The sequence below is a fragment of the Quercus lobata genome, chromosome 6 (assembly GCF_001633185.2).
Source record: "Quercus lobata isolate SW786 chromosome 6, ValleyOak3.0 Primary Assembly, whole genome shotgun sequence".
NCBI lineage: Eukaryota > Viridiplantae > Streptophyta > Magnoliopsida > Fagales > Fagaceae > Quercus > Quercus lobata.
In genome coordinates this window covers 50527665-50548336 of record NC_044909.1, presented here as the reverse complement: position 1 = coordinate 50548336, position 20672 = coordinate 50527665, and the positions used below count along the sequence as shown (strand labels likewise).

The window sequence follows — 20672 nt, the reverse complement described above, 5'->3', positions numbered from 1 at the left end:
CCTTGCAATTTGTGGTTCCACACTTGACAAAGGTTTGGAAGATAGTATTTCTTTTCCAATCATCACTTTCTTCGGACTGTGCTAGAGCACACCTAACAACACTCATTACAGGAGTATCAAGACTACCTTTGTTGAGGTTATCAAAAGATGGTAGGGCTCTAATGCAAGCTAATTGGGTGGGATCATCCTCTCCTATTTCTACAATGTCTTCAATGTTAGGCTCATAGACTACTTCTTCTACCTCTTCCTCTCCATCCAATTCTTCAATCAACAAAGTCTTATTAGGACATTGGGCAGCCATATGACCAAAGCCTTGACACTTAAAGCACTGGATTCTAGAATTTGGCCTAAATGTCTCTCTAACCACACTCTTCCCTTTGTCTTCTGGGCGTAAGGGCCTATTGTTGGGATTGGGTCTAGTTTGAGGACCTTGTTGGTATCTACCCTGAGGATTTTCTTCTATGTGTAAGGGTCTGTTGTTGAGATAAGGCCTATTTTGGGTACCTTGGAGGTATCTACCTTGGGGGCCATCAAAATTGTTGCGAGGCAACATGCGATTGTCAAATCTCCTTCCACTTTGGGGCCTAGGGATCAGCTCTAAATCTTGCACTAAGGTATAAGCATCATCAAGAGTTGAGATTTGTCGAGCCACCAATTCTCTTTGAAGATCATAATTGAGACCTTTCCTAAATCTACTCAAGGTAATTGGCTCATCCTCAGTTGCATTGCTACGTATCCTGTACTCTTCAAATTGTTCTACATACTCAGTAGCAGACCTATTGTCTTGTCTCAAATCATGCCATTGATCCAACAAGTTGCCTTGATGAGAGACTGGGAAGTACTTTTCATTGAGCTTGGCCTTCATTTCTTCCCAAAGAGTTATGGGTGGTTGGCGGGTCTTACGGAGGTGGTTGACAACACTATCCTAATGGAGTTTTGCTCTTCCTACAAGTTTCATTTTGGCAAACCTAACCTTTCTATCCTCAGACAGTTCATACCACTCAAAAAAATGATCCATCTCTCGCACCCAATCATTGTAGACCTGAGGGTTCCTAACACCATCGAAGGTAGGGGCCTCTACTTTGATATGCTTAACGGAGTTGTCTTCATTGTCTCTATGGTCTTGCCTAGGGTGAGGGCCATGCCTATTATTATTTCTTCCATTATGTGCATTTTCCTCGTCATACCTAGCCTCTAAGTGGCCTAGACGGACAGTAAGCTCTGCAATGGCTTGTCTTAATTCATCTTGGGGAGGGGGATCCATGTTTAGGCGGGATTGTGGACTAGACTGGGGTTCAGAACTAGACTCTGATTTGGAATTAGACCGTTCTTCAGAACTAGTTACTAGACGACCACTACGCAAATGCATGCAAAGAGATCAACAAACTAATTCTAGCAAGTGAATAGTAAGGATAATACTCAAGTTAAATTATATGTGAAGAGAAGTCATGAATTCCAAATGTTGTTGCATTCAAGCAGTACTAGCTTCAACAAGAATTAAATTAAAAAGGACCTAATTATGACAATGTGATTAGGCTAGTTCAACCACTAATACTGAGAAGTAATTACTTTAAAGGATTTTTTTTTTTTTTTTGCTAAAATAAAATACTGAAAGAAAATAAACCAGCAGCTAAAATAATAAATTCATGTGAAAATTTAAGCAGAACAAAGGACAAAGGCAGTAGCATGTTACTGAAGGTAAAGTTTGAGGCACATAGTAAACATATTGATATTAAATCTGAAAGTGCATTTCAATCCATTAAGTTTGGAAAGTCCACACCTTGGTTGGACTGACTTAACAATCTGGGCCTGACTGGACAGTGGGTCATGCTACTAGTCAATGGGGAAATTGGGCCTCACGTGTAGTGAAGTGGGAGTGAAAATTTGGTTTGTTGCTGTTGGTCTTCACGTGGGGTGCACTGGGCCCTTCTTGAAGCTTCTTCTTGACCTGATTTGAATTTTTTTTTTTTTTTTAAATATAATAATACAGTAAAGAGAGACTACAATATAAAACTAAAGTCTTATATGCCAAGTTCAAAACTAAACACCGAAACTAAGAAAATAGAAACAACGTAAAACTCAAAGAGACGACGGAGCAAACACGAAACGGCTTTGGAGTCGACGGTGAAGAGATGGCTGGGCTCGTCGGCGATGACTGTTAGCAGCACTCGAAGGTGGAAATCGGAGCTGGTGAGTCAGATCTCGGAACCCGTGAAGCAGCATGGTGGGAGCGAAGGTGATGGCGTGTCAGCGGCGGGTTGTGCGATGGCGTCATGCTGTTGGTGGGATCGGCGGCTTTGATGTTGGGATTTCAACTCTCTTTTGTCTCTGTGTCTGATCTAGTGGGAGTGAAGTTGTGAATCTGAATTTTTTTTTTTTTTGTTGGTTTATGGGTTCTGTGATCAGAGGCGGGCACGGATGGCGGTCAACGGTTTGGGAGGTGTTGCTGGTTTCTCTGTTGGCTTGGGAATGAAAAACTCATGTGGGGTTGCAGGGTATATACGGATTGCCAAGGTTGGCTTGCAGATCTCGTGAGGTAAGGATTTGGGTTGCTTTGGTTTGCAAATCTCATGGGGTAAGTATTTGAGTAATGGCATGTCTGGAGGTTGATTTGTTTGTTGATGGTGAGTGTGTGTGTGGGATGTCAGTCGTGATTTTGGTTACTGAAAGGGGAGATCGGATTGGGCTCTGATACCAAGTTGATGCAGGACAACCTAGGCTTCCCACCTAGATTAGTCCCACCGTAAAACCTTAGGCTTCCCACCTAAGGTGTTTGGAATTACCACCAAACAAATCAACGAAAATAATCTCAATAAATAATAATAATCTGTAAAATACAAAAGGAACCGTCTGGAGCTTTATATACAGCTTCCAGGAATCATAATGATAAAGATAAACTCTCCTAAACAAATCCTAAACAATCTCAAATACTAGTACGATAATCCTAACAATCTCAAATACTAATCCAATACTAAAGATAAACCCAAATAAAGATAACATAAATGATAAAGATAATCTCCACAGATGTGTCATCGTGTGGTGTCCGCACCAAAGAGTTCTCATTTTAAAGAGAACCGAGCTTTAAATCTTCCCTTCTTATTGTTGTAACTAATATAAAAATAAAAAATAAATAAAAAAACACCATAGCATGGGTAATATTTATATAAAGACATAAGGCCCATTTGATTAAGTTATTTGATAACTCATTTTCAGATTTTAAACAATATTACATACATTTTCACACAATTTTTCATTTACACGTATTTAAAAGAAATACAAACAAAATTAGTCAAATTTCTCTATTAAATCGGCCCATAGTATTTCAAGAACAAGGCGGATGATATGACGTACCGAGACAAGGCCTCTTTGGAAGGGGAGGGGATGCTGCAAATGAAGAAGCATGAAGGGTCTTGTTGTTAGTTGAAAGATATAAATACAGCAAATTGATGGCTGGGACTCTTGACCTCTGCATAAGTAAAAGAAAGAAATGATTATAATCGTACAGCTTTTAACTTCTAACGTTTCAAACCAAAACTGAATCAGAAATGCATCTACTAGTAGCTATTATATAACTTTTAATTTGTTGGGTATCGATCGACGGGAACGTCTCCGAACACAGAGGACAATTTCCTGTGCAGACTTTGAATTGAAAAGACCAACCGATTGCATTACAAGTTCCAAGAAACAAGTCAAGAGAATATTATAGAACCAAACATTGCGTTCAAAGTTGTCCTTGACACGTTTCACTCGTAATTCATATATGTGTGTGTGAGCGCGCATGTGTGTATAACAATATACATTAGTTGAGTCACTGCTGAAAAAACCAATTGACAATTGATACAATCATAAAGAGAGAAAGACAACCTTGGTAACAAAGGGGAAAAAAGTTGCTTCCCCTATATTTAGTGGGTATTGCAACTTTTTAAATATTTTAATATAAAATATATTGAAATCATGTTTTATTAAGCACAAAGCAAAAGTAAGAAACAAAGATAACCAAGAACTAACTGCATATAGTTTGGTGAACAAGCAGTTGAGCACCAAGATTCCAGAAGGACCAGAAGCATACCTTTATCATATTTTTTGCCGTCTGGATTCATGCGCTGCACCTTAAAAATATCATCAACAATGAGCTCACCCATCCTTACTAAAAATCTGTTTGTCAACAGCAAATGTCCACACCTGCAAATGTCATAGTCAGAGTTAGGCAATTGCATGTGTGTATGTTTATGTATGTGTGTATGTTTATGTATATTTATATTTATAAACATAAACACACATACACATAAACATACATAAACACAAACACAAACAAACATACATAAAAACAAACATAAACACACATACACATTAACAGGCATAAATAAACATAAACAAAAATAAACAAACATAAACACACATAAACATACACATACATAAACATACACACGTACATAAACATAAACACACATGCACATACAACATAAACATACACATACACACACATATACATACACATACATAAACACACATACACATACACATACATTTTTAGTTCTCGCCTTAGGCCCCAAAATGTCTAGGGCCGCCCCTGGTCATAGTTAGAGACAAGGCGACGCAATGCAAGGCAATACATATATTAGTTTACTTATCAAAAAATATATATACATATATTAGTTTGTTTCGGCATTTTACACATTAATCTATTTTTTTGCATTTAAATGCGCTTATATAACAATTCAAATAACATGGTTTAAAATCATTTTGTGCAATGAAAATCCACTTTTTGCATTTAGTTATGGAAAAATGCTAAAATTACTGTCAATTTTACTATAAAGATTGTAATTTAAAATTCAAGTATTATAATTTTCCTTCAGTAACCAATTCTTGACTTATGGATAAACATAATGGCTAAACTTTAAGAATCTCTAACCAAATTTTTTTTTTATTTATTTTTTTTTTTTATCAAAAGTGAAGATATGATTAAGCACAAAGAGATTGAACAACAATTAATTAAGCGTAGCTAAAATTATAGGGTGAAATATGCTTGCCTCGACAAAGAGAATAAAAGCGCGTGTGTGAGCTTGACACTAAAACCCAAAGAAGTTGAGAAATAGGGGAAGCGAAAGCGAAAAGAGACAGAAAGGTTTCATGCAAAGAATGCAAAGAAGTGACCAAAAAAAAAAAAAAGTACAATAAATAGAGCTTACTGAAAGGCAGAGAGTGGAGAGGCAAAGCTGGAGTGAGGCTATGGCTGGCTGGGGCAGCCGACTACTGTGTGATTCGTGGTTGAGTTTGAATTTGGAGAGGGTTTGTGGGTGATAAGTGATAACGAGGTTAGGGTTTTGATTCGGGGCTTGCATTGTGTTGGGTCTCGGTTATAATTTAGTTTTAGTGAGATAAAATAAAAGAATTGCATTATATAGTGGTAATTTAGTTATTTGAGAATCAATCAATGGTGTTTTAGTAAATTCAGTCACAATTTTTTTTTTTTAAAGGAAAGTTAAAGAATAGGTTTTTTATCGAAATTTTTAACTTTTTTTATTTTTTATTTTACCTTCTCAAATTTATTTGTTTTTTTTTTTTTAAAACTTTTGTGCACCATTTTTTAAAATCTCACTATTTTTTACTTTTTCATAATACAAGTATATTTTAATATATTTTAAACAAAATTTTTTTAGTAAAAAACTAAATAAGCTGTTCTTATAAGTATTTCATATCCATATATTATAAGATATTAAATTTTGTAAGGATGAGCTTCTAAAAAAAATTTTAAATTGTAAAGATATAGTGTAAAACTCATATTTTATCCATCTAATCCTAACATACCATATTACTTTATTACATATTTAAGAATAAGCACAACCACACCCAATCATGCCTTCATAACTTTTCTCATATTACATTACATCATTGTTTTTCATCAAAATAAAATGAAAAATAGATATAGGGCAATAGCGTACCGCATATATAATAAGAAGCACCCATCAACATTATTCTTTTCCGTTATTATTCACGAAATTACACGTTCATAGCACCTGTAACATAACTTGATTAGTTGCTCTTTATGACAAAAAGTACATACAATTCAACAAAAATTCACTTTTTTTTTTCAATCCATTTTCTACTCGTTCATTTTGCTACTTCGTGTATGCGTTTTGTCATGAAACAACTGGTCAAGTGTTTAGGGTCTAAGGATTTCCTAAATTATTATGTGTGATTTCATAAATAATAATGGAGAGGTTTTAGAATATTAGTCCAAGGCAAGAAAGGGCAGAGTTCAGCCAAAAAAAAAAAAAAGCCCAAGAAGAGGCAGAGTGGGTGGCAATTCATATCAACAAGTCACTCAATAATCATGTCAAATCTCATCAATTCTAACATTTACAATTAATAAAGTCTACTATCGTCTATGCTTAAAGAAAAAGAAAAAAAAGAAAGAGAGAGAGAGAGAGAGAGAAGTAACATGTTCATTTAAAAAAAATAAAGTTGTTTGAGATAAAAAAAAAATTGACAGTAACATGAAATTGACCGCTTTGACATTAATCTAGTTACCTCACTTTTCTTTTCTTTTCCCTTTTTTTTTTTTTTTGGAGTGGAAAGTATTTATTTATTTATTTTTTTGTTGAGGTAAGTAAAATGAAGTAATACTAATGAAGTACCCATGGCATGATACCACAGCAAAGCGTATTTTTCCCCCTAAATATTGCCTCGACTACGCCACTGACAGCGTCGTTTGGCCGCGGCAGCCACCGGAAACTCCTCTTCGCCAAACGAATCGTTTTTTTGATGCGAAGAACCTAAACTTAAATCTCTAACCCTACCTCTCACTTCTTCACTCACTAATTTCCTCAACCAAGTACCCTCACTGAAAAATTCATTTTCCTCATAGACGCAGCCAAAAACCATGTTGCAGAGGTACACAGTTTTAACCACATCTTCGACTTAAATCTAATTCGCTTAGCAATTTATAATATCCGAATTACCTCTTCTTCTTTTTTTAATAATTCGAGAACGATCAATTTCTTTCGTGGATTTGCAGGTCGGTTCTTCAAATTTCATCTCGCCGAGCTCTTAGAAGAATCCCTAGGCAGATTTCAACTCAGGCATGTAAATAAATCAACACTTTTTTTTTTTTTTTTTTTTTGTGTTACTTTGCTGCTTCAATATCACTGACTATAGCAATATAACACGAATGCTATTTCTCTGAATACATGAATTGTGTTTACGAATGCACTTGTGACCTGAATTTCTCTAAATTAACCGTGTTTTGTTAATGTGACTATGTGTATAAGCTCTATTTGTTTGTTATAATGTTGATTTGGTAAATCCTTTTGACAATGCCGACGATTGTTGACAAAATCGCGGCGACAGATACCTGCATTGCTTTCTTCGAGAAAGGAATTCTCAAGCGCGTCTCAGCAAAAGGTGTCATCAAAGCCTGGTTCTACAGGTAAGCCGCCTGAGTCTGGGAGTTCGTTGCCAAAAGTTATCTTTGGCAGCGTTGCGGTTGGTGCTGTTTTCTTTGCAGCTTATCAAAATGGCTATTTAGACCAAATACTTGGTAAACAGCCGCATGCTCCGTTGAAGGAAGATAAGGTTGGTTTTGAGAATAGAGATGTGAAGGATATACAAAATTCGGCTGGGAATTCAGATACTCATGGAAGTGAAGAGCTTAACAAGTTCGGTAACCAACATCCGGGAGAGCAATTAGGTTCACTTGAAAGTCAAGAGTCTAGCAAGCTGAGTCCTGATGCTGATCAAAAGTCTGAAGGTCTTTCAGATATTCCTCATTTTGAACCATTAAGTGAAATACAAGGTGTGGATCAGTCTCAGGTGCAAGATAAGCCCGACATAACACCTGTAGAAGGTATTGGCCCTGTTCAAGAAAAAGAAGTGTCGGAACATGCTCAACTTCGTGCAGAATCAAGTTATCAAAGTACAGAATCTGGTATTTCATCAAAAGAGAGTCCTGACATAAAAAGCACAGAGGAAGATACTAGGAAGACACCGAATGAAATTCATACTGCACCTGTATCTACTCAGGATGGACCAGAGGTACTACATATATCTTGATAACAATTACTAACTTTGATTCTAATTGTTATATATCTTACAATCTGTTAGCTTTAGTCCTTGAACTATTTGTATTTTATTTATAGTTTAGAGTGTTCACCATCGTGAACACAATGTTCAGTTCTTTCAATAAAAGTCTTATTACCTATCAAAAAAAAAAAAAAAACAAAAGTTTCCAAACAATGCAATTACTGTCAAAAGTGGGTCAGTGTAATTTATACCCCCCACCCCCTTTCCTTTTCTCCTCTTTTGTTGCTTACCTTCTCTTGCAAGACACAGTGTGCATCTTCCATCTAGAAAAGAAAAAAAAAGGGTAAAAAGGAAAGGTGTTTTCAAGGGTTTGTAAAAATATATATGCCATATCTGTAGCATTTTAGTAAACAGTGCATCTGTAATTTACCTAGGCATGGGGAAGCTTCATTTTGAGGGTCTTTTTTTTTTTTTTTTTTTTTTGGGCCTAAACTTAGTGGTCAAAACAGTTTCAGGACATCAAATTGCTTTAGTATTCCCTTGATAAACAATTCAGTAAAACTAAAGGTGGCAACAGCACCACAAGCAGCCATGATGGATTAAGAGCGATTCTTCTCCCTTTTTATGCCTATGTTATCCATACTCGTGGTGTTGTGCTTTAATACTATGCTGTACACCTGGAAAATCAACTTTTCTATATATATTTTTTTTTATCAAATAAAGGATCAATCTGCTTGGGTTTTGTATAAAGTTGTTTCTGGTGATGCCCTGTTTCAGGATACATTAGGTAAAGGTTCAGAACCACCGGGTTCTCTCCTTGAGGAATATCATTTAAAGGATGAAACTGAAGACATCATTGCAACTTTAATAAGTCAGGGACCTAATGGATACAATCATTTTCCCAATGAAAAAGAGGTTGTTATCAGCATTCATTGTTATATTTTTTGCTTGTACAATCATATTCTTATAGTATTGCTGAAAAAAATTGTTCAATTATTTGTAAAGAATAAAGAGTAACGTTTGGTTCTTTGGGACAATAGGATCTAATTAGTTCAATTGGGGAGTTGAATGATGGTTACATAACCAAGGATGGCAAGTTGGTCCTTGATTTCTTACAAGCCATTCATGCTGCTGAGAAAAGGCAAGCTGAGTTAGATGCTCGTGTTTTCGTAGAAGAAAAGAGAGCTTTGAAGGTTTGGACTATTGCACAATTATTGGCATAATCATGATTTACAGTTTTGGGCTTTCATATATGCATTACCAGTTGGTGTAATAAGCTTTGTACTACGCTTTAATATATATATTAATCTTACTGCACTTTAGGAGAAGTATGAAAAGGAATTGAAGGATGCAGCAGCTAGGGAACTCATGCAAGCAGAGGAGGTGGCAATGTTGGATAAGGTTGTAGAGATTTACAACCTCTATTTTTCGTTTTGATTTGTTTTTTTCGTTTTTCATTTTGTTTGTTTTTGTTTTATTTTGTTCTATATTTTATTTTTTTCTTTTATGATATCTTGCTGCAGTTTCTGTATGGTTGTAGGGGCTTTAGTGGAAGGAATATGTATAGGATTGGGGATGGAGCAAATTTTGCGTAGGAAACACTTTCTCCTAGCCCATTTAAATAGAAGGGAACTTCTTTGCAAACCTGCCACAGCCACTAAATAATGTTGGTGGCCAGGGGCAGAACTGCATAGAGAAACTTTGCAAAAATTCAACTTTGACCTTATATTTAGCTAAACTTTTCAAAAATATATATGGTCCCTCCTTCCCCACCCCCCCCCCCCAAAAAAAAAAAACTCTTCGTTTTTCTTATATAACCTTATGACATTAGATAAAAAATTTATCTTTGCCACCCCCCCCCCCCCCCCCCACATTATTGAAATCCTAGTGCCACCCTGTTGGTGGCTGTTGTGAAAATTAATGAAGTTAGGCTGGGTGGAGCCCTGTGTCATAAAGATTTATACCTGTAACATTATTAAACCATTTGGCGCTTTAAATTTTAAGATATGTTACTTACCTTTTTTTTTTTTTTTTTTTTTTCTTTTTTTTTTTTTAATTTTGAAAAACTTTTGACTTACTACAGTATTCACTAAAACTGTTGCATATAGGAATGTACCCATTTCTTGGGATCCATAAGGGCTTCCATGTTTTAATAATCATGTGAAAATGTCTGGCCTACTTATACGAAGACTAATGAGTATTTTTTTTTCTCTGACTTAGTGTTGGACTTGTAGTGTATTTCACAATGTAAAGAAAAGAAAATATGATATAGATGGAGAAAGAGATTCCCTTTATTAGTAGGATAAGGACAAACTGAAAAGTAAGAAAGAAGGAGAAAAACACAGAGCTTAAAATCCAAAAACTTGGAAGTTCAGTTTCGTAAGTGTCATTCCCCTTCTTGTTTTGTGGTTTGTCTGTCTTGAAGCATTTCCAGTTATCAACTAATCATAATTTCTTTTGGCCTTAAAAAGATTATGCAATTTTTTTGAAACATCATATCTTATTGCAATTAAGCCCGATTCAGGTGGGATGTAGAAGCCCATAAAAAGCCTCTCCACAAGAAAATGTTGTGGGGTGCTGATGAATGTCATGATGCCACCTCAACCCTAATAAGACTTGTATTTTTCTAAATTCCTCTTCTTCACCAAGGTTGCATGGACCATGTTACCCAATAATCCCATGCAGCTGCCATCCCCAAATATGAGACTGACTCTGTATCAGTTTTGATCATTCCCGTTAGGTAATTATCATAGTATTTGGTTAGTGAACATATTTATTTGGGCTAAGTTGACCTTGAAATATCACCCTTTCCATAAGGGAGCAATTAATGTCAAGTAAACTTGGAGGAAAGCAGCAGCAAAAATGGAGATGGATTCAAGAATTCTTCTCTGCTGATAAAGACAGACACAGACATGCACTGTTTTGTTAGCTATTTCAGTACCTATAATCTACTCATGACTATCATAAATTGACATTTTTTTTTAAACTAATTTTTCAGGATTTAAAGAGGGAAAGGGCAAAAGCAGTTCTTGCTCTTAATGCACTTCAAGAAAAATTGGAAGAGAAACTAAAGATGGAACTTGAACAAAAGGTGCACATTAAGCTTTATACTGTCAAAGTGGAAATAGATATATATTACTAGTGAATATGACCTGCTTTTCCTTGATAATTTCAGGAAATCGAAGAAGAATTAAAGTTAAAAAAACTTCAGGAGCTTGCAAAAGCAGAACTTGCTGCAGCAATCACAAGTGAGAAGGCAGCCCAGATTGAGAAAATGGCAGAAGCAAATCTTCATGTAAGATATTCACTGAAGTCTCATTAAAATGAATAGATGCTGCTACATGTTGAGCTATGGTTCTATATTTCATATGTGCCATTCTCTTTTCCTTTTCTAATAAACTATTTACTTAATAAATAAAAAAGTTCTATATTTTCAATTTGTTGCACATATTTACTCTTTAAGAAGGGAAGATTTAATTAAGAATCTGATGCAAGTTTTAATTTTTAGGGTTATTATCAGAGAGAAAAAGAGAAGAATTATAGGGATATTTCAGGAAATGTAGGGATGCTTGTAATGGTTGCTTGATAGATGATTGCACATAAAAAATTGAAGTCTATAGAGGAAATCTTGTAAAAGAGATTAGTTTTGAAGATAAATCATCTGCTGTAGAGCATATACAAGAAAATTACATTCAAAACTACACCTTGCATATATCAATGGTTTAGTGCACTCATTGATAAAGTTTGGAAAGAACGGGAATGATAGAAGCTAGAAGTGGGTGTTGGAATCTGAGATTCCTTATGGATCTCCATGGTTGGGAGCTAGAAGGGGTTAATGAGCTGATGGATTTACCTTATTCCAAACAGGTTATAGAAAGGAATGAGGATTGTTTACATTGGAATCTAGATAGGAAAGGGCAGTTTAGTGTTAAATTTTATTATGCATGTTTGAGATGCGGGCCTACATTCATGTTCCCTTGGAAAGGTGTTTGGGGTAGTAGGGTTCCACATAAGGTAGCTTTATTCTTTTTTTGTTTGGGACAGCAACTATGAATTCCATTCCGACTGTAGATAATCCTGTTAATTGGAGGCTAGTGGTTGTGAATAGATGTATAATGTGTAAGGGCATTAGTGAAACAGTTGAGCACTTGTTGTTGCACTGCATCATAGCTAGAGAGCTGTGGTCTTTTTGCATTTACAGCTTTTGGGGTACTTTGGGTGGTGCTAGGCCAGGTACTTGATTTGTTGATTATCTGGAGAGAGGCATTTAGATGTTGCCAAAACAAGGTTTTGTGGCAAGCTACTCCGAACTACATTGTGTGGACCATATGGAGAGAGGAATTGCCGAAGTTTTAGAAAATAGCTTTTTGAGATCCTTGTTTGAATATTGTACTTTTTCTTTTTTTTTTGATTGGGGGTTGTTTTGTAGTTCTGGTGTTGATTTTTTGGACCTCATGAGCATCCATTTATAATTCCTTTTGGGTGCTCACAATTGAGCAATCTTTCTAATAAACTATTCTCCTACTTATTAGAGGGGAAAAAAAAAAAAACAATGTTTTAGCTTCTCACTGCAATGTGGTAATCTAATATAACAGACAATTACAAGTCTGCCAAAGTCATTTTGAGTCATAAAAGTAAGAATATTATTAATAACGTAAGAATATTATTAATAATAAAAATTGCCAAACCGAGTACATTGGGGATGTACTATGGGGGCACAAATCAAGAAACAAAAGAACAACGATCAAGAAAAATGAGAAAAAACCACTCTCCATTCAAAGAGAGTGCATAAGAAAAAGGATTTAATCTCCAACAAAGATCGTTCGCAACCCTCAAAGCTTCTAGCATTCCTTTCACGCCAAATGTACCAAATCAAGCAGTGAGGCACTAATTTCCAAACATCAATGTGACAATGTCGCGCAAACTTTCCTTGCCAAGCCTCAAACAACTCAAGAACAGTATGAGGCATAACCCATTGAATACCAAACAAGCAGAAAACCAAAGACCACAACTCCCAAGCTATGGAACAATGAAGTAGAAGATGATCCACTGACTCCCCACACCTCTTACACATATAGCACCAGTCAAGCACTATCACTCGCCTTTTACGAAGGTTATTTGTTGTTAAGATCTTACCTAAGGAAGCAGACCAAGAAAAGAAAGCTACCCTTGGAGGAACCTTCGATTGCCATATCATTTTCCATGGAAAGGAAACAAGATTAGGAGGGTAGAAGGAACTATAATAACCTCTAACCTCAAAACCTCTATTCCTTGCAGGCTTCCAACAAACCTTATCTGGGCCAAACCCTCGCACTGACGAAGAATATACCAACTCCATAAACCGATCAAAGGCTTCTTCTTCCCAATCTTGTGGTGGACGGTGAAATTGCACATTCCAGTGAAATCTCCCAGCCGACCAACCCATAACTTCAGCCACCGAGGAATCCTTTGACCTACTAAGATAGTAAAGCTCCGGAAAGGCCTCTTGGAGAGTACAATCCCCACACCACACGTGCTTCCAAAATTTCACTCTAGTACCATTCCCCACATCATAAACAAGAAGTTTAGAGAAGTTCAAGCAGCCACTTCTAATGTATCTCCACAAGCTGACCCCATAAGGACTTGTCACCTTCTTCGTACACCAACCACCCCAAATGTTCCCATATTCAGCCTCTATAACCCTCCTCCATAAAGCATCAGTCTCCAAGCCATACCTCCACAACCATTTACCTAGTAAAGCAGAATTAAAGGTACCCAACCAACCGTCTAATACCCAACCCCCCAACCTGCAAAGGCCTACAAACCTTAACCCAATTAAGTAAATGAATTTTAGGTTCACCTCCAATCCCATTCCACAAAAAATCTCTCTGTAATTTCTCCATACGCTTAGCCACCTTACCTGGTAAAGGAAGAAAAAATGATAATTATAAATGAGAACGCCGTCTATGAGTATCCATGTTTCAACAGCCAATGAACTCTAACTCAACCGATATCTCCCCCCCCCCCCCCCTTCTCTATAAGTGTTAGGTGGAGGGTGAGGTTGTGAGTTCAAGACCCATCGTGTGTGTTTGTAACTTACCAATTAAGAAGTGTCTGCTTCAATAGAGTTTTTGGTATAGACACAGAATAACACGTTTCTATCATTTTTAACAAATCTATACCATGGATTAGCAAAAAGAAAAAAAATCTATACCATAGGAATTTCATGGTAGGTTTGATTTTGCTATACTAAACATCAAGTGAATGAGATTGGAATCTAGAAATATCAACAAAAAAGGAGTGCATTTCCATAGATGTAGATGCTCTAAAAATTAGAAAAGACAACCAATCTCGTAGTTTGTCTAGATTATCAGGGCAACATATCTTATTTTATATATCTATAGTACTGCTTATCCAAAAAAAAAAAAAAATTATACTTATCAAAATATATCTATAGTACTGGTTTAGAAAGAGGGATTTGCACATCTAAAGTAACCCCAGAAAGACCTTAGGAACAATTCCGTAAAAGTCGAAAAACCACCAAAAGAAACATTAGAGAAAGTCATACTGGCCTTGTAGATAATGTTTTCCATGGGCCACTCGCTTGTTGCTCTTTGTAATGATCAAGGCATTTGAGATATAAGTCTGATAAGTTCTATTTATCAGGTTGTATGCTTTGATTTTTTCTTTTTGGTAAGCATGTATGCCTTAATTCTAACTTCTAAGAGTCTTGAAGCTCCAAAGCTTTCATTGAAGCCAGAAACATAATTGAAGCCTAGAAGGAGATGATAGTGGTTAATTTTTTGTAGCTTCTTTGCTAAACTCAAACTTGCCGAAACATATTTAGTTTGTATTAAATATTTGTAGCCAAGAGCCTTGTAGCTCAACTAGCTCCTCCTGATGTTTCCAACGAAGACATCCAAAGTTCAAATCCCCCAACTTCCAATTATTGATTTATCCAAAAAAAAAAAAAAAACCCTAAAAATAAGATGTTTTCATAGAATCAAATCATTCTCATGATATTGTAGATTGCATCGCAGGAATTAATATGTTTTTACCCATTTGACTCCTTGAATTGTTAAATAATGGACACTAATTTAGTTCTCTCTTTTCTAGATAAATGCCTTGTGCATGGCATTTTATGCACGATCGGAAGAAGCTCGTCAGAGTCACTTTGCTCATAAGCTTGCCTTGGTAAAATTTTCATCTCCATGTTATCCTGCTTTTCTTTTCTTTTGTTTTTTTGTTTTTTTTTTTTTTCATCTTCATAATTTTTTGTTTTTCCTCAAACTGTCCTTTTTGTTATTCTTTTAAGGAAGAGTAATTTCTTTCTTTTTATAAGTAAAAAAAATATATATTCAAAAAACTACTTTATGCAGAAAGAGCATAAAGCAAACCAAAGATTAAGGAGGAGTAATTTCTCATTATATTAAATCATTTATATTTTATTTTTTTGATAAGTAAAAAGTTTTATTGATATCAAAAAAGAGACACCCTAGTACACAAGGAGTGTACAAGGGGTTAACAAATCAAATACAAAAATTGCATGAATCTAGGAAATCAATAAGAGAAGGGAATGATTGTTTTTGCAAAGCAAACAACCAATCCAATAAAGTTCTAAAAAAGAATAGCTTGAGGTCCGGAATAGATCTCTCAATATCTTCAAAACATCTACTATTTCTCTCCCTCCAAAGACACCACATTAAGCAATGAGGAACGATGGACCATATTAACATCTTAGCAATTATTTGTATCTGGGTCTTGCAGGGAGCAGTGGCACTAGAAGATGCACTTTCTAAAGGACTGCCAATTCAGACAGAAATAGATGCTTTGCGCTCTTACCTTGATGGCGGTGATAAAGACCCAATTTTAGATTTGGTCCTATCATCCCTTCCCGAAGAAACACGGAAAAATGGCACAGATACACTATTGCAATTAAATCACAAGGTAATTTATTTGTTTGTCCTATCATTAACATAAATGGTAGTGGATGTTATTTCTCCTATTATTAACTACTTATCAAAAAAAAAAAAAAAATTCTCCTATTATTAAGCACAAATACTTCTTAATGCTTTTGATTGTTATCTTTTTGTAACCTCACTGGGACTTGCTTCAATAACTCTATTAATTATTGCTAAAGAGCATAAGTTGCAGTCCTTCTAATATAGTGCAATAAGCTGATTACAAATTTTTTGGATAGCACTGTTATTTGGTTAGTAATGTGTGGCTGTCTAATTTATTTTAAATTTATTTTTATTGATTTTTGCATTGTTATATGCTAATGTCTAGTCTAAGAAATTTTAAATGATTTCATCAAGTCAGGCTTGAAATGCATAACATCTTTTGTCCCCAAAAGATGAAAGCTGTGAGGTTGGGCCTGCTTTAAAAAAAAAAATATATATATATATATGTCCAGCTAACCAGTGATGATGTTCTTTATTCATTTCTTCATTTGATAGGAGGGTCTTTGATTATGAGGCTATTGCATCTGTTTATGTCATATTCTATGTCTGCTAATTAGTTTTCCATTTCTTCCCCCCCCCCCCCCTCCCCCCCACAAAAAAAATACTCTCAAAAACCTTGTTACTTTCCACTCCACCCCCCCCCCCCTTTTTTCTAGGTCAATCTTAACTCAACACCTCCTCTCTCTCTCTCTCTCTCACACACACACATCTGATGTGAACAGTGTTTGTTAGAATTTAAGGTGGAAATTGGAGAAGGGTTTTCTTCTTCATTGGCTGCAAGCCTGCTGCTAAATTGTATGCCAAATTTCTTGTTAGTTATCCACTCTCATGTGCAGTTTTTGGAGATTATGATTTAGTTAATGCTCCATTGGTTCAGATTTTCTGTTTACTACTTCCTTAGCTAAAACATGCGGCATATAGGATGAGGTGATTAGCTGTTTGATCAATTTTCTTAGATTCTTGTAAATAGATATCATTTAATTGATCTTGTTGCAAATGTTTGAATTCTTGGGAACCATTTAATGTAACTAATGGATAGCGATGGATGTTGTTGAATACTTAAAATGTTTTTGGTATAAGTGATTCATGTTGATCTGTGTATGCATAGATGCATAACACATTAAAAGTTTTTAGTAAAAGTGATTCATGTTGATCTGTGTAAAGCATAGCTGCTCAACCCGGCTATTGTTCCTACTGTTCTCACGATCATAAAAAAGTTTAAGTCAAAATATTTGTACCAATATCCTTTTGTAATTTCTTTATGATCTTATGATTCTTGCAGTTTGATGCCTTGAAAGGGACATTACGGCACTTCAGCCTGATCCCACCAGGTGGTGGTGGCATCCTTGCACATTCTTTAGCACATATTGCATCCTGGTTAAAGGTATGCAGATAAGAGACCTACTATACCCTTAAATACACACATAACTCACTCATTTTAAAGTTATTTGACTTTGGCTTTTGGCTTTTTGTTTAGGTTAAGGAAGCTGATCAGTCAGGTGATGGGATTGAATCTGTCATCAATAGAGTTGAGGGCTATTTAGCAGAAGGAAAACTTGCCGAAGCAGCAGCTGTTCTTGAAGAAGGTGTTAGAGGAACCCAATCTGCAGAAATAGTTGGTGATTGGCTGAGGCAAGTAAGGAACAGGGCTATTACGGAGCAAGCTTTAACCCTGCTTCAATCTTATGCTACGGCCATTAGCCTTAAGTAAATCGTGAGTTTTGAATATCAACTGATTCATTGATTTTGTAGTTAAAAGTTTACAAAAATGGTCTGGTTTTTTCAGACTACAGGAAGAACAAGATGACCTCTACCCTTGAGGCTTGAGCAACTTTTACTTCACTGCAGTTTTGTATCTAATTGCAATTTCCATTTACTGACTCTGTCAGATCATGATCTACTGCCTCTGAATAAATTTGTTTTCATTACCTAAAAACAAACTTTGCCATTTATCCAAAAGAAGAAAAGAAAAAGAAATTGGTTAAATTGGTTCTAAATGGACCTATACTGGTAGTTGTACACATTCTACATGATTCTTCAATTTTTATTTATTTTCTTGTGTATAAGATAGAAACTGTACTGAAATATTTAAAGATGGAGTAAGAAACTCAATCACAAAAAACCTCAGTTTCGCTACTTTGCACTTGGCAGATCGTGGTTGGCATTTGACACCGAAGGATGTGATGTCGAGTCATTGGGGTGCACGCTAAATGAGTCTATATACCTTAACAAAAAATATTTACAATATATTAACAAGTTCTTACTATGGTAGACAATGGATCCTACAATATTCACAATAAATTATAGATAGTGACAAATGTGTGCAGGGATGGGGACAGGATTTCGAATTAGGGGGAAGTGTGTATACATATATATTATACACACACATATTAATTTGTTTACACAAGTTATGAGCAGATAGCATTACTTACACAATATGACAATAATAAGATGTACTAAATTTTTATTCCACTCCTAGGATAATTTCTCTCATAGTTCGATCCCTACCTGGCTGATTTTGTGCGTTTGATCTTATTTGTATATATCAAAGAGTATAACTAAGCCACTCTTCAAGCTAGTCAATTTGCACTGTACTTGGATCTTACATCGGACTTGGTTTGAAGCCTACTAGTATTTTTCCACAATTATTAAATTTGATTATAAAAATAAATAAATAAACGAATACTTCCTTATTTCACCAAAACAAAAGGAAAGAAATCGAAGGGATCTTATCGTAGCAAGGCTGAAAGTTCGGTAACTTTACTGGAGTCTAAAATACATGCATATTTAGATACACTACAATTACTTGGTTAATTTGATGTAGTTTTATTTGGTAAATTGTTTGATATGCTATTGGTATGTTGACTATATTCTACTCATGTACACTGTGAATAGCTTTGGACATTTCATATACTAGCCTTTTACATTTATCTTTTATGTTTTCTTTGTTTTTGTCATTTTTTCCTCATCACAATGAAAAAGGTGACACCATCAGGGCTGCTCAATTTCATTGATGGACTTAGGTCAAGAGCTGTGGTAAACAGACGATCATCATACGCAGTATCATGCAGGCTAAATACTATTTTACAATTTTAACTGAAATTGTGTTTTTAAAATGTGAAAACATGATTTTAAGGGAGTGTATGACAATGTGTAATAAGCTATGCGCAACAAGTTTTACCAGCATTGTAGGAGTGAAATGAAGTCCATCTATCTGACCTAGCTAAGATAGAATAAATAGTGGATCCATTTGAAAGTGATGTGGCACAAAAAGTAACATGACATGTTATAATTGGTGTATAATAAAAGTGGTCATTAGTGGATCCATTGGAAAGTAATATTTCAATCACAACTTAACACCTTAACAAGTTATGAAAAAAAAAATTGTATCACTAGTATCTCTCAAGCTAAAAGACTCACGAGATGCATATTAGCTAGTAGCAAGAATGACAGAATGAACAAGATGAATGACCATATTGGTCAATTTGAGAGTTTGATTGTTGGACTTCGGAGTTCAGTTAGATTGACTGATTGTTGTTAAAACACAACTTCCAATTGTTGATAAAGATTGATAACATAATGAACAAGATGAATAACTGTATTGGTTAATTAGAGAGTTCGATTGCTGCACTTTCAGGAGGTTCTACATTGGGCCGGCTCAAGGCCTAGGCCTAAGGCCCCACCAAAAAACAAAATTTTCCTTGGAAAAAAAGGCCCCACTTTTCATAGTTAAAAGTCCAAATTTTTATAAAATTATATATATTATCTAAAAGTTGTACATTTTTATTTATTAGTGATGTACAAATTTTATTATTGGCTTACTAATTGCCATGTTATTAATCACAAAAAACGTGATATAAACATTCATTAGTTAAATTGATGAAGTTTATCAATGATAGACAATATCACATTATATTTTGAACATTTTATAATACTTTTAATTAGCGCATTTTTCTTTTTCATTTCTATTAAGACTCTCAAAGTACAAGGCCAATAGAATCTTAACTCAATTGAAACCCTAAAATATTTCAAAAAGATGTTGCAAATGTGTTAAATCATCAATTATAGATTAATCTCCCCTAATAGTTTGAGACTTTGATTTTTGTAAACTAATATCCTACAAAACCATACACAAAATAATATCAATCTCTCTCTCTCTCTCTTAAAATCAAAATATAAAATTAAAAATTAGATTACAACTTTATTTAACTATACATCGTCTTATATCCAAAATAAAGTATCTTTTTCAATCGCAATATACTTTTATTTCTTTTTATTAATATTTATAATTCAACTATGATATTCAATTCTCTATATGAAATTAACATTAATCTAGTTGGTATTATTTATGTATTCAATTAATCTTAATTTGATTAGTATTAAATAATTTTGTTTAATTAATATTTACATATTAAAGGCCTCACATAAATTTTTCGCCTTAGGTCCCAAATTATGTTAGGCCGCCCCTGGTTCTACATGGGGAGTTATCGGCATTACACACAGACATGCTCAAGAGGTTGGTCGAGCGAGCATGATTCACCTTTCTTGGTAATTGGGAGGGAAGATTGGACAGACTTGAATTGGAGATTGAGAAGATTGGACTGACTAATTTGTTTTGTATTGGGCTTTATATTTTGTCTTGAAGATTGGGAAGATTAGGCTAATCAGTTTGTTTTTTTCACATGTTGACAAGAATGTTTTTGTCAC

At 35.0% G+C, this 20672-nt stretch overlaps 1 protein-coding gene across 1 annotated transcript; it reads left to right on the top strand.

Moving 5' to 3' along the window:
• The first annotated feature begins 6631 nt into the window (after positions 1–6631).
• On the top strand, positions 6632–17972 carry LOC115993645 (MICOS complex subunit MIC60). The gene is made up of 12 exons (XM_031117593.1): positions 6632–6894; positions 7019–7082; positions 7351–8034; positions 8800–8937; positions 9063–9215; positions 9346–9423; positions 11021–11113; positions 11198–11317; positions 15118–15195; positions 15769–15948; positions 17248–17349; positions 17443–17972. Exons 1-12 carry the CDS (start codon positions 6884–6886, stop codon positions 17674–17676), a joined length of 1935 nt encoding a protein of 644 aa, XP_030973453.1. The 5' UTR covers positions 6632–6883; the 3' UTR covers positions 17677–17972.
• The last annotated feature ends 2700 nt before the right edge of the window (positions 17973–20672 follow it).

Coding starts and splice junctions, on each gene's coding strand:
- LOC115993645 (XM_031117593.1), top strand. Junction 7,083..7,350: donor CTAGGCAGATTTCAACTCAG/GCATGTAAATAA, acceptor TCGCGGCGACAG/ATACCTGCATTGCTTTCTTC. Junction 15,949..17,247: donor TATTGCAATTAAATCACAAG/GTAATTTATTTG, acceptor TGATTCTTGCAG/TTTGATGCCTTGAAAGGGAC.